At 37.6% G+C, this 14,148-nt stretch overlaps 1 protein-coding gene across 3 annotated transcripts in view; it reads left to right on the forward strand.

The window, feature by feature from the left end:
* Positions 1–14,148, forward strand: part of GAN (gigaxonin) — a 57,326-nt gene that overhangs the window by 14,690 nt on the left and 28,488 nt on the right. For all 3 annotated transcript variants that reach the window (XR_012154531.2, XR_012154530.2, XM_073308040.2), the window contains exons 2-9: positions 3,768–3,882; positions 5,294–5,644; positions 6,158–6,375; positions 8,242–8,363; positions 8,842–8,954; positions 10,419–10,568; positions 11,706–11,842; positions 12,727–12,855. Coding sequence is in view for 1 of the 3 variants with exons in the window: in XM_073308040.2 (XP_073164141.1) it covers positions 3,768–3,882; positions 5,294–5,644; positions 6,158–6,375; positions 8,242–8,363; positions 8,842–8,954; positions 10,419–10,568; positions 11,706–11,842; positions 12,727–12,855 (1,335 nt within the window). In the remaining 2 variants the exon portion in view is untranslated. The remainder of the gene's footprint in view (positions 1–3,767; positions 3,883–5,293; positions 5,645–6,157; positions 6,376–8,241; positions 8,364–8,841; positions 8,955–10,418; positions 10,569–11,705; positions 11,843–12,726; positions 12,856–14,148) is intronic.

Below are 14,148 nucleotides of genomic sequence, written 5' to 3' on the forward strand. Positions count from 1 at the left end.
TTTTAATGGTAAAATTAAACAAGACTTAGTGTTAATGTGGGGAGATGGTGCTCTGATGTGTCTCAAACCCATATGTGGGACCTGAATTGGGAGGAGACCAAGTTAGCCTTAATTGTGTCTTGGCGTGGAGCAGGTTTGTACCTAAATCTGCAGAGGAGGTTTCAATGCTTATTATTGATGGGGAGTCTGGAGTATTGCCTTGACATGTCAAATCTCTCTAACTAGTATTGAGTAGAGCTCACTTTCTAAAATTTGGGATTGAGTCACTACGACAAACATGTTTTAGCCTTAGGCTAGGTCTACACTAGAAACTTGTCAGAATAGCAGTGTTGGTAAAGGATATTCCTTTTTTTGGCACTTCTGAACTGCCCAAAGTCCAAGTGTAGATGCAGTTATACCAACAAAAAAGTGCTTTTGCTGATACAGTTTTTTTTTTTCCAAGGAACTGGTATAAACTATACCGGCAAAACAAATCTCTTTTGTTGATCTAAGATGTGTCTATGCTAGGAGGGTTTGCTGGTCTACCTATAGTTTAGTTATAGCTTAGTCTTTCTGGTGCAAAGTGATAATCCGGGAAGGAAGGTGTGTGTGTGTTTGTTTGTTTGTTTTTAAAGTGAGAAATTGTAGGTATTTATTTCTTGATTTTTGTTTTTTGCCATCCTACAATAGCTTTGTAGGCATTTTTATGAAGCTGGGTGGTTTTCAATGTGAGATAAAGTAGCTGAGAATTTTTCACTGTTCAAAGAAAAGGAGTACTTGTGGCACCTTAGAGACTAGCAAACTTATTTATTTACTGTTCAGTTTCAAAGACAAGATTTATTTCTTATTGTAACCTATTGAAGGTAAAATAACTCGCCATGAAGACTGTGCCCCAGACTTCCTTATTGTAATCAGTGGAGGTACACAAGAATAGGGCAGTACTCTTCAAAAAGGCTGAAATTGCATCTCTTTTTTGAGAGTGTGGAGCCTTTGCAGACATAATATCTATGTCCTCCACTTAGGCTGCTTTTTTTGTGTGTGTGTGTGTCATTGAGGAACATGCCAGCATTCTGAAGGTTAAAACTGTATTATAACTGGTGTTACTACTATAGAAATATATACTGCTATCTTATTACTGTCAGTTCACAATAAGTAAGCATTGCATTTTATTCATATTTTTTTCCCCTTTCACAAATGTGTCTGACTTGGTTGGATATTGGAGACACAAGGTGAGTGACGTAATATCTTTTATTGGACCAACTTCTGTTGGTGAGAGAGACAGGCTTTGGAGCCACACAACACTCTTCTTTAGGTCTGGGAAAGGTATTCCCAGTGTCACAGCACAATGGAAGGTGGATATGTCATTAAGTAAAATGTTTATTTCTAGATGTGCCTAAAAGGATCAAACTTAAATTGACCAAGAGTAATGTCACTTTGAGTTTTACTGATTTGAAATTGTATGAATCTGCTGAACTCATTGTATACCCTTGGTTGTGAATGTGTGGTTCTGGTCAACTTCAGACTTTGTCCTTAAACGTGGGCCTTTTCTTTTCATCTGAAGTACTCCTTTATATATGTGAATTGTTATATGTTTACTAAACAGCTGTCATTCTGTTTTTTCATATTGTCTTTTTCATATTGTTTTTCAAGAGCAGATTCTGGATTTGCACATCTGATATCACACACTTTTTTTGGCTAATTTTTTCAGATATCCTACATGCACTGTGGCTTCGTAACAGGAAGACGGGATTTCATAATTTTATTTATTTATGGGTATCTATATATAATTGCGCACACAACATTTTGTATTTATTACTGAATAAATAGGAAGCAGCTTCATGGTATTATACTGATATTAGAAATTAAGCACTGTATTCAAATTTTAAGTGAAAGTAGGGAAAACAAATTCTCAAAATACCCTAATAAAATACGCCCTAATAAAATATGCTCTCAACCTGTTGCAAATTAAATGGTTTAAGAAAATAGTTTAAAAAAATCCTCTTAACCTTTCTCCCTTATTTTTCTTCTTCCTCTTATAGAAATCTCTCTGTCCACTTCAGTCAGCAGGGCTCTTCTCCCCAGGATAACAATATACTTTTGCTTACATTGTTTTCAAAGGTGAATTTGGAGCAAGAGGCTGTACTTACTCCCAGGGCATACAATGTAATAACAAATATTGCAGCTATTCTGGTAGGGAAAAAGATTGATGCTCTGGAAGGGGAGGGCCGAGTTGAGAAGTGGACAAACAAAAACTCCACTTTACCCCTTCTTCCTTACCCTAATTTCCCTTTTTACTGGTTGATACAATGTTTTCTTTGCTGTTTTGATATGTTGGGGTGTTTTGTTTTGTTTTTTTTGTTTCGTTTTTTTTTTGCCTTGCATGTAAATCTTAGTGTTGTATTTCCTTAAGTTAACATAAGAAAAGCTGAAGCAGCCTTATCTGTTGATGCCAAACAACTCCAAAGTTCGGAGAATTGTATAGGAGCCAATCAGAGAAAAGACCTTTGCCTATTCCCAAATTAGAGACTGAAACAACCAAACTGCAATTATGTAAATCAATACATGCGGGTTTGCTAATAACAGCTGTCAGCCTCCCCAGTCACTTAGATATGTGACTATGCAGCAGGTATGCAACTCAGACACTCGGAATAAATCAGTGTCCTGGGAATTTTAATTAAATATCTGCTATTCTACCATCCGTGTGTACTTACTGGCTGAAACATCTCTATTTAAACAATTTCAAAATCTTTTAAAATTAAATTACAGAAATTCACAGTTAAGCACAGCCCAGCCTCCATACCTATACCTACCTTTTTTTCACACACTGAGAACAAATAGAAATTCTAAGACCACTTTATCTATCACATAAATTAATTAAGATTAAAAGTAAGCTATTAACATTTTTGTGCTCACTGATAAAGTTAACCTGTCTAATGGATAATGTGGTCTAATTGTTTCCAGTTGTCCTCAGGGTAGAATATGGGGATAGAGTTAAGGTTGAAAGGGGTATATTCAGTGTGCATTTGCATGGTTCTGAATAGATATATGTTTCTGGGCTTCTTATATTTGTCCTTTTTCTCCAAAACATAATCGCCCATTCTGTAAAAGTACAATGTTCTCAAGATTTTTTTTTTTTCTGTTCTTGTTTTTTGGATTTGGGCTGAAGTAAGTGATTTCAGGTTAACCATTATTATGGCCTGAAACAGGACACTGTTTAAGACAGTCGTACATTTGGTTAGATCTGAAACCTCTAAACAGAATTGTCTCATTAATAGGAGGGTTTCTGTTTTAAGTCCATACAATGAAGTGATCTAAGGAGGGTGGGTTCTGATGCTAAGATCAGCACTAGTGGAGACCCTAGGCGTGCCCCGCCGCCCTGAGCACCCAGGTTTTAGTCAGGGGTATATAGTACAAGCCATGGACAGGTCACAGGCTGTGAATTTTTGTTTACAGCCTGTGACCTGTCCATTACTTTTATTAAAAATACCCGTGACTAAAATGTAGCCATAATCATGATTACTGGTTAATCGGACTAGCCTCTTAAATTATATTAACCTAATTTCTCCAACATAGCTGGTATAAAGTCTGTTTGTTATATACATTACATCTAGATTCAGATCCCCTCACCCTGTTGGAATGCTCAGGTATCTGTGTAGGATATCACAAAAATACCTTTCTTCTAACAATATCCTGGTACCTTGCTTTGAGAGCTTCTGCAAGGAAGTACTACCCATGATGTTTTGGTAATCAGATACTGCAGACTCATTGGTTATTGTTTTTCCCCCCAGAACAAAATTGAACTATAATCCTCCAAAGGATGATGGATCTACATATAAGATTGAACTCGAAGGGATCTCTGTCGAAATCATGAGAGAGATACTGGATTACATCTTCAGTGGGCAGGTACAGTGCTTAACAGAATTATTGCATCTCTCACTGTCTAATTCAGCAGGACCATTTAGAGATAAACCCCTGCTTTTTGTCTTATCCTGTCATCCAAAAAAGGCAGTAATAGTGAACTTTGTGCTTTAAGTCTTTGCTATGAAATGACTTCTGTACGCCAGAATGCAGGCTTCTGGTATGAACCAAAAATAGATTGTAAGCACTTCAGATGTGCTTCTCTTGCTCTGCTTAATGTCATGTATCCCAAGAAACAAACTTTAAACAATAAACGTTAAACTTAAAAAAACCCACAAAAAAGAAAAACCCTACTAGTTTCTTCACTGAGTTGGTTTTAAAGCATGTGTGATTTGATACTTGTGAAAGGTGTCTGGATTGGGAGACTGAAGACCTTCCCACAGAACAGTTTCTATCTGGGCAGTCCACGCTTCCCACCTCATTGCCTTGCCGATATCCATCAACTCCAGCCATTTAAGGCTGGCAAAGTTCTATTTGTCTCCACAGCCGTTCAGTCCTCCCTAATCCCTACTAAGACTCCCAGCAAAATTCAGATTAAAATCCACTTTTGTTTTGTCCATCAGGAACAAGACTGACATTGCCAAATTAATTTCAAATAGGTCTCCAGACAGGCATCAGGTGGCATCGGCTCTTGGTTAGCTGAAACCATTTTTTTAAAAATAGTTTCTTCATCAAGGCCACAATAAAGAAGAAAAAAGTGCATTTGGGGCTGTAATGTCTCTTTTCTGCATGTACTGATTTGTCTTACCAGCATAATATAGTTCATTTTCCCAGATGAGTTTACCAATTTCATGGTTCCTTCAGACAAAACACCCCTTCAGATGTCCTCTACCCAGCTTTCACCCTCCCTCTCCCCAGTTAAGTTGCCCACCAGCAGTGGCTTTATCCTTCTGCATGGTAGTTTCGAATCATCCTCTACACCTGTGTTATATTCCATTATTCAGCCACTAAGGGCAAGTCTGCACTGAAGCCTACATTGGCGCAGCTGCAGCGCATCTGGTGAAGACAAGGTATGCTGACAGGAGAGCACTCTTCTGTTGGCATAATTACTGCACCTCCATAAGGTGTGGACAGCGCTTACATGGATGTAATTTACGTCACTTAGGGGGCTGTCTTTTTCATACCCTGGGTAAGTGTGAACATCAACGTAAGTGATAGTGTAGACCAGCCCTAAGAATCAGTTATAAAGTTTGAGCATAAACTTTTGTGAGCTACAGCTCACTTCATCATGAAAGCTTATGCTCAAATAAATTTGTTAGTCTCTGAGGTGCCACAAATACTCCTTTTCTTTTTGCGAATACAAACTAACACGGCTGCTACTCTGAAACCAGTTATAAAGTTATATCAGACAGAATTGTGAATTGTAGTTGTAACTTTTTACAACAAACTCTTGCAGATCAGGCTAAATGAAGACACTATCCAAGATGTTCTGCAGGCAGCTGATCTCCTGCTTCTTACAGATCTTAAAACTCTCTGCTGTGAGTTTTTAGAAGGTTGTATAGCTGCTGAGAACTGTATTGGTATTCGAGACTTTGCACTGCACTATTGTTTGCATCACGTTTACTACCTTGCCTCGGAGTATCTGGAAACTCACTTCCGAGATGTCAGCAGCACAGAGGAGTTCCTGGAACTGAGTCCCCAAAAACTGAAAGAAGTGCTATCCCTGGAAAAGCTGAATGTTGGAAATGAAAGATATGTATTTGAAGCAGTAATTAGATGGATCTCCCATGATTCAGAATTAAGAAAGGTTAGGATGCACTAAATTAAGTAGTCTGTTTAGTAAATTGGGCCCACATTCTATGCTTGTTTAAAGTTCCCTGATGGGAATACAGTGTAGATAAATTTTCTTTTTCCTGTATTCTTGCATTTCTAGGATTTAGATATTACACTGTGTATATAGATGGAAAGTAGATTGGGGCTGTTGAGCTGAATTCTTGCTTATACTGTAGCTGCATCCCTTCTTATTGCAGATAAAAACACTGAAAGAAGTTGTTAGTCTTTGTGTGTTTGATGTATGAGCTTATTGTTGGGTATGGGGAAGTAACCATTGTTTGCCACAAGACCTAGAGACTTAAACTGTGCTTACTAAAATAGTTTTATTTAGAAAGTTGTTTTATCCATAAAATATTTTTCAGTATTTTCTGTGTATAAAATAAATACATCACATTAGAATTCTCTTGAAGCTATATTCTAAAGTATGGTGAACAAAATTCTGTTTTTTAAACTGTTCTGGAAATATTGAATTTTTCTGGTTCTCTAGGTTCACCTGAAGGATGTCATGTCAGCAGTGTGGGTTTCAGGATTAGATTCAACTTATTTGCGTGAGCAGATGATGAGCGAACCACTGGTACGGGAGATTGTCAAAGAATGTAACAACATTCCACTTACTCCACCACAGCAGGGGGAGGCAATGTTAGCCTCTTTCAAGCCCAGAGGTTATTCTGAGTGTATAGTGACTGTTGGTGGTGAAGAAAGAGTGTAAGTATTCAGTATGTTACTGACAGAAATGACTTGCACTATTTAAGCAATTAGTGGGACGATGGTAACTTTCATAAAAATTATATCATATTGCCTCTATATAAATCCATGGTACACACACATCTTGAATTCTGCATGCAGATGTGGTTGCCACATCTCAAAAAAGATATACTGGAATTGGAAAAGGTTCAGAAAAGGGCAACAAAAATTATTAGGAATGTGTAACAGCTTTCATATGAGAAGAGATGAAGAAGACTGGGACTTGTCAGCTTGGAAAAGAGATGACTAAGGGGGGATATAATAGAGGTCTATAAAATCATGACTGGTGTGGAGAAAGTAAGGAATTTTTTATTTGCTACTCCTCCTAACTCACGAACTAGGGGTCACCAAATGAAATTAATAGGCAGCAGGTTTAAAACAAACAAAAGGAAGTATTTTTTCACACGACACACAGTCAGTCTATGCAACTCCTTGCCAGAGGATGTTGTGAAGGCCAAGACTATTAACAGGGTTCAAAAAAGAACTAGATAAGTTCATGGAGGATAGGTCCATCAATGGCTATTAGCCAGGATGGGAAGGGATGATGTCCCTAGCCTCTGTTTGCGAGAAGCTTGGAATGGGTGACAGGAGATGGATCACTTGATGATTACTTGTTCTGTTCATTCCCTCTGGGGCACCTGGCATTCATTGGCCACTGTCAGAAGACAGGATGCTGGACTAGATGGACCTTTACTCTGACCCAGTATGGCCAGTCTTATGTTCTTACTAATGATAAAGAAGTGAAGTTAATATTAGCCCATTTAGTGCTGAATTAATTGGGCACATTTACAAAACTTGTTTTTTATCATGGTTAGATGTGCCTAGAACACCCTGATGTTTGATCCATTTTAGAATGTCAAATTTCTTCAGTGAATGAGCTACTTAACTTAAACCTCTGAAAATCCATCTTTATTTGTATTTTAATACTTGTTAAATATTTAGCATTATCATAGTCCTTAGACACCATACAAACAAAAACTATTCTAATCAAATTTAATCATAGGTCCACTGATTGGCTGAGTGAGGTTTCTGAGTGTCCTTATAATAGCAGTGTGGTTCCATAGCAAACTTCGGATTAAAACAGTGTTGATAGTTGTTGTGTCTTCGGCTTTCTGCCTCACTTTTTGTGGTGCCATATGCTGGTGTCAGAAAAATTTTGTTCAGACTTGTAAACTGAGTGGGTTTGATGTGAAAGTCCTGAATAAGAATAAATATGGAACACCAAAAGTAACACTTACTTTACAGGGGTTTTTTTTTCAGATCAGTGTTACATTTTAATAAAATATTAAATCTCTGCTTTAGCATCAGGACCTACCTGCAGTGCCAAAGTAGATTCTTTGTTTGTTACATTGCAATTTAAGGTGACAATGTCCATTCTCCTTTCCTTTTTCAAGTATTTTGTGGGGTTGGGAGGAGGGAATTGTTCTTTGCTGACCCTGCTCTGACCTTAACTCACTATTGATAAAAACTCAGTAACACATCTTGTTCAGTTACATTTAAAACTCATTCTACTGGGAGAAGAAATACTAATGTTCTATGATAGTATACTCTGCTTTTTATATAAAATTCCTCATTGGCTAGGGCCATATCTAATTACCTTGCATCACATATTCTCCCCACCTCCCTCCCTCTTGCTTGTATGCTTACAAACTTAGATTGTAAGCTCTTTTGTGCTGGGACCGTGTCTTTGCGGTATTTTCCAGATGCACACGTTTATGAATCTATACTTAAAATACTTGACTGAGCAAGCAATTTTAGTGACCCTGCATTGTAAGTATTCATTCATACATATATAAAATAGAACATCTGTATTTCCTCCTTTTTCAGGTCACGGAAACCAACAGCTGTGATGCGATGCATGTGTCCTCTTTATGATCCTAATAGGCAACTCTGGATTGAACTTGCCCCTATGAGTATTCCAAGAATCAACCATGGAGTACTCTCAGCAGGTAAATGACAGCATGTTACTTTAAGCCAATGGAGTGTAAACTCACCAGATTGTCAAAATGGGGTATAGTTTGTAATGTAGTTTGCTTTCTTAGAGCAAGCTGCACTCAAACCTGTTCGTTTCCCCCACCCGCCTTCCCCCAGTTTGCTGCTTTGTTTTGTGAGGATTCCCTCTGATGGAATCATAATTTGATATTTTGTTGGAGTCTGCTGAATCTGTCGCTTTGGGAATGTTTTACTCAAGTAACCACACTATAACTTCAGTAGTGTTGCACTGGATACACCAGTGCTGAATTTGCCTGTAGAGTCGGCACTGGTGGGTTAAACCACAGGGAAAAGTACATTCTTTATCCTTTGCCAGTCTGGAGTTCAATAAGGCATTTTTAGGAACCCGTGATTTCCAAGATGTAGCTCAATGCCCTGTGACAAGTGTTGGTGTGACTTCCATTTTAAAATCTTCACATGCACTTTGTTTTACAGAAGGATTTTTGTTTGTACTTGGAGGTCAAGATGAAAATAAGGAAACTCTGAGCTCTGGAGAAAAATATGATCCTGATACCAATTCATGGAGTTCCTTGCCAGCAATGAACGAGGCAAGATCACTATCCAACTGTATGGGGGTTTATTTTTCCTTTGAAAAATACAGGATGGATGGCGTAGTAGTTAGACCACTAGCTTAGGACTTGGAAGATCCCTGCTCTGCCAGAAACTTCTACTGTGACCTTGGGCAAGTCTCTTGGCCTCTCTGTACCTCAGTTCCCGGTCTGTAAAATGATGATGATAGTAATTCCCTACCTAACAGGAATGTTGTAAGGATAAATACATTAAAAGATTTGGAGGCACTCAGATGCTATGTTGATGAGGTTCATATAAGTACCATGGACAGATGGTACTTATAGGATGAAGTATATAGGTCAGACCAATTTGATTTTCCAGCTGCTTGCACCTGATCCAACCAAAGCCATGGTGCAGATTTTTTTTCTTGTATATTTCCTAGATGCCAAGCTTGGATTAGTAATAACTGCAACTGCTGGAAAACATTGGTTGTTACTGAAGAACTAGCTATGGAGCTGAGCTGTAGAATTCCTTATGAACTCTGGTGGTTGGTTCTGTTCATGAAGTAACCCATTAGAGTTTATTGGCCTTTTAAAAAAAAATGTGTATATATAAAAATAGTATTGAGAATCTAACATGATGAGAGGATTGGACCATGCAGAAGGATGGGCAGGAAATGGGGGCAGAGCAACACATAGATAGTGTCTAGAACCTTATCATAGACTTGCCAGCTTGGCTTCGTGGGTGGGGATGGGGGGGTTCTTTTTTCATGTTTTAGTTGCCATCAAAAAGTGACTATTCCAATTTTTATGAATTTAGGTCCTGAAAGTCACATTTATGGGGTGTTGATTTTTTTAAGCAGGTATGGGATTTTATTTTATTTAAGAAGTTGATTGTGCTGCAGAATTTTCTTCACCATAGGCCTCCTATTAAATAACTTATCCTTGCACCTGAGAAGATCTTAGCATAGCTCTTCTGGTGATGATGGTGGAATCTGTAGCAGTGTTTTTACAGCCTACTTTGAATAAGGTTAGAGAAAACGTGTTTAAAAATACTTGTACTCAGACTAAACTACAGGTTCCACCACTGCTACCACCCGGAGAGCTGGACCAATGCGGAATTATGGGTGCAGATTGTTTGTTTGCAGCATTGATTGGCCAGACCTGGTCACTGGAAGGGGAAATTCTTGCTTCCGGATTAGTTGAAGAATGGAGTATGGTCCATAGCTCAGATACTTGAATACTAAAGAAACATGCTACAATTCACTTGCTGAACCTCTGTTTTAACATAATGCTCTTATTTGTCCTATATTATGTTCTTATATTAAATTAGAGAATTAAAAGCTTGCTCTGGAGATTGATATTTTGCATCATGACTTTTTTTTTTTAAACAGAGGTGATCTGAGTTACAAACTTCTGCAGGTAGGGCAAGTGTTAAAAATGATTACACAACCATTACTGTTGTAAATATGCTACTACAGTGTTTATTGGTGTCTCCTATAGGCACGACATAATTTTGGTTTGGTAGAGATTGATGGAATTCTGTATATTCTGGGAGGTGAGGATGGAGAAAGGGAGCTATGCTCTATGGAGTGTTATGACATTTATAACAAGACCTGGACCAAGCAGCCAGATCTGACCATGGTTAGAAAGGTAAGAGAACTTTATCATAATTTAGAAAAGCATTATTGTTAAACTCTCTTTTTAAAGTCCCTATTCAAATACTTGCACTGTTTATGTTACAGCTTTTACTTGAAGTGAATATTTCTCAATGAAAATAATATGGGGGTGGAGTGGGGGGAGCAAAGGAGTCTCTCTTCTCTTAATTTATATATCAAAGCAAAATGTTTTTCTAGACCAAATTTTTATAGACTTTGCTGTTTGAGATGCAGTTTGGGTAAACCAAATGTCCTTTTCTTTCCATAGCTTTCATCGTTCCCTTAGATGCAAAATTCATCAATGGTGATTAATTTTAAAATGAAAGAAGGAACCTGTGCTGGGCTTTTTTATGCATGTTGTTTACTTGTTTAATGATACTGCCCTTTCAAAATAATGTAAAATCTTATTTCATTTGGTCTGATCTCTTTTATGTTATTACTAAAAATGAATAAACTTGAAGAAAAACTAGTGCAACTACATCAGTCTGACTAATGAAAATTTGAAAGCTAATATATCCTACAGCTAATTCATTGGCTTTATTTTGTAAGCAAAATGTTGGTAATGCATTTTTGTACAGTCAATACATTTTGTTGAAGAGAACCTCAGGAATCATTGTAAGAAGGTATAATAAATGGAAATAAATGAGTTTAAAATTTAGGCATCACTGTACAAACTGAACTGCAGCCCAATGTGAAAATTGCTTTACCTTCACTCTTGCTGTACTTTTTTCCCTTTGGACAGAGATTAATAAGCTAACGGACTGTTATTTATGGTTATCTATCCATAATAAGTCTTATATTTTTTTAGCTAATTATAAGGGGCAGTTTTAGGGGATACTTGTTCTACTGTTTCTACAGAGTAATTCTAAGTGAAAATGGGGTGTGTAACTCAATGTGAACTTGTTTTCTTTTCTTTTCCAAGCAAATACAAATGTTGTTCTTTTGCTGAAAACTAGAAATTCAGTATTTATTTATTTATTGTTAGAAATTGCTTCCTTACTGCTCAGACTGTGTTGTATTAATGAGACTGGCTGACTACTGAACAATGAATTTATTGCCACTTTTAGAACACAGAACATTGTCTGTTTAAGGTACTATAGATTTCAACTTCTGATTTTTCTTTTTTTTAAAGATTGGCTGCTATGCAGCTATGAAGAAGAAAATCTATGCCATGGGCGGAGGCTCCTATGGAAAACTGTTCGAATCTGTTGAATGTTACGATCCTCGGATTCAGCAATGGACAGCCATCTGTCCACTAAAAGAGAGAAGGTGAATAAGATGCACATGCACATCCAGGTTACAAGGACACTTGTTTATCATTTAAAACCAAAAATTATATGGATTTAAAAACATGGTCCCAACCCACTTATTTTTAAAAAAACTAATCAATTGTTAATGTTAATTTCAGTGTGGCTGTGTGCGTGTCTGACATTAGTATATGTTTACTAGTTAACAGCTGTTTTAACACTAAGGCCCGGGTCATTTGGTAAGTTGAGGCTGTTTTGTGCCATTCTGGTAATGCAAAGCAGCCCTGAAGTTGGCAAAAGTGGCCTGAAGGTGGATTCCGTGTGTCTCACTTAATTGTCGGGTGGTGTGAAGCTGTCATAGTAGCTGCTGCCTCAGATGGAGTGCTGGAGAGGTGGGATGGGAAAGGGGATAGCCAGGGCACCATTGTGTAGGCCCCAGTGATTTCTGGCTGCTGACACAGTCCTTTGGTTCTCCTATTGCTACTGCAATTTAGAGCAGTATTCTCAGACAACTCCATGGTCAAAGCCACCTTTGACCCCCTTTGCTCCGAGAAGCATTGGATACTTCTCAGTTGCAGCTGAGGATCTGTGGCCAAAGATAGTTGTTTCATGTAGACTCCCTATGTTGCAAGAATTACTGCTATTATACAGGATGAAAAACATAAATGGTATTGTGTCAGTATTTACAATTCATACTGAATTTGAACTTAGATCTTTGTCTCCAAAGAGATACTCTGCTGCTCTATTATTTTGTACAATGACTTATGAGCGGTTTTAAATATTACTTCATACTTGATCTAATTCTGCTGAATATGGAAGAGCTAGAGAATTGTGCTAGGGCATGGACAGGGTGATGGGTGTATATATGTTAAATATTCTTTGTTTCCTTCTCCTTTTGGCTCTCAGATTTGGGGCAGTGGCATGTGGAGTTGCCTCAGAGCTTTACGTGTTTGGTGGAGTCAGAAGTCGTGATGATAATCAGGCCAGTGAGATGGTGACATGCAAATCTGAATTCTATCATGATGAGTTTAAAAGGTAAGTAGTTCTAGGAGTAGACCTAGAAAATCTCTAACTCCGCTCCTACTCTTTTTTTCTCTCCTTGTGGTATAATAGAGCATTGCAGTTCATGTAATTTCTCAACAAATGCCAATTATTCTTTTTCCTCTTACCTCAAAAAAACTGACCTAGATATTTCTAACTGTGGTATCAATTTTATCAAAGGAAGTGGCTGTTAGCAAGGTAATGGCTATGCATAATTCCTGGTTGTTCATAACTTACAAGGTCTAATATCTGCTGTGTTTCTTTCCCTCCTTATTTCACTATAAATCAGGAATGTGCTCTAGTTTTTATAATTGTCAAAAATTCTAAGAGTTTCAAGGAGTGACCTGGAGTGGATAGAGGGGATAAAAATGTTCATGTCTCAAGACCTTGTCTTTATATATAAAGACTTGTGGGCTTTCCATTGAATGAAAATAAAATAGTGGGATCTAGGTTGATTTTTATCTCTGAAGATGGAGATTTAAAGTGACATCGTCAACTTTGGTGTGAAAATATTTTATCTATTGTTACAAGTAAAACCGAAGATGACTATAACTGAAATAACCTAAAAGAAAAATAGCTTTTTCTATATTTTTTCCAGTTTGTTTACTTTGTGTATAGTCCAGCTGTCATTGGTGTCTCCTGTTGCTTCCATGGTCCCTTCATATAGCAATAGAGGGGAGAGAGGCTTTGGGGAAAATGTAACTATAAACCAACAAAAATGGCAAGAGGGTTGGGGGCTCAGAAAAGAAAGATCTAGCTTCTGAAATTGTGTTAAACACCCACCCCCACTGACTGCCACTCTTTTGTACTGAAATGCTTCCAGGTTGCATCTGTTTTTCAAAAGTTGTTTGGAGTAGGACTCCAGATCCCATGTTAACATGATAATTTTAAAACTTCCAGCAATGCTGATTGATTCATGTTAAAGTTTCTAAAAAGTTTTGGATATGGATGGGATGACAGGTGAGTTGTTGTCATTGCTTCTTAGTGGGTTTAGTACAAATGTTGATAACTGGCAATGGTTTAAAAACTCTTCCAAGGATGCCACTTTTGGGCAGAGACGTTAGATGAGGAACCACAGTAGATTCTATTCAACTGAGTAAAGCTACAACTATGCAGCAGTTACAATGATGGGTTTCTTTATAGTAAGTTTTGGTATTGACTCTTGTAAAACTAGTAAAGGAAAAGGCAAATTAGTAATACTGTAACTGTCAATGTTAATTGAACTTGTCAAATTTTTAAAGAATATCTCTCAAGACTATAAGGTCTCTTTCCCTCCCCGCAGAAAAA

This window comes from Lepidochelys kempii, chromosome 12 (assembly GCF_965140285.1).
Source record: "Lepidochelys kempii isolate rLepKem1 chromosome 12, rLepKem1.hap1, whole genome shotgun sequence".
NCBI classification, from domain to species: domain Eukaryota; kingdom Metazoa; phylum Chordata; order Testudines; family Cheloniidae; genus Lepidochelys; species Lepidochelys kempii.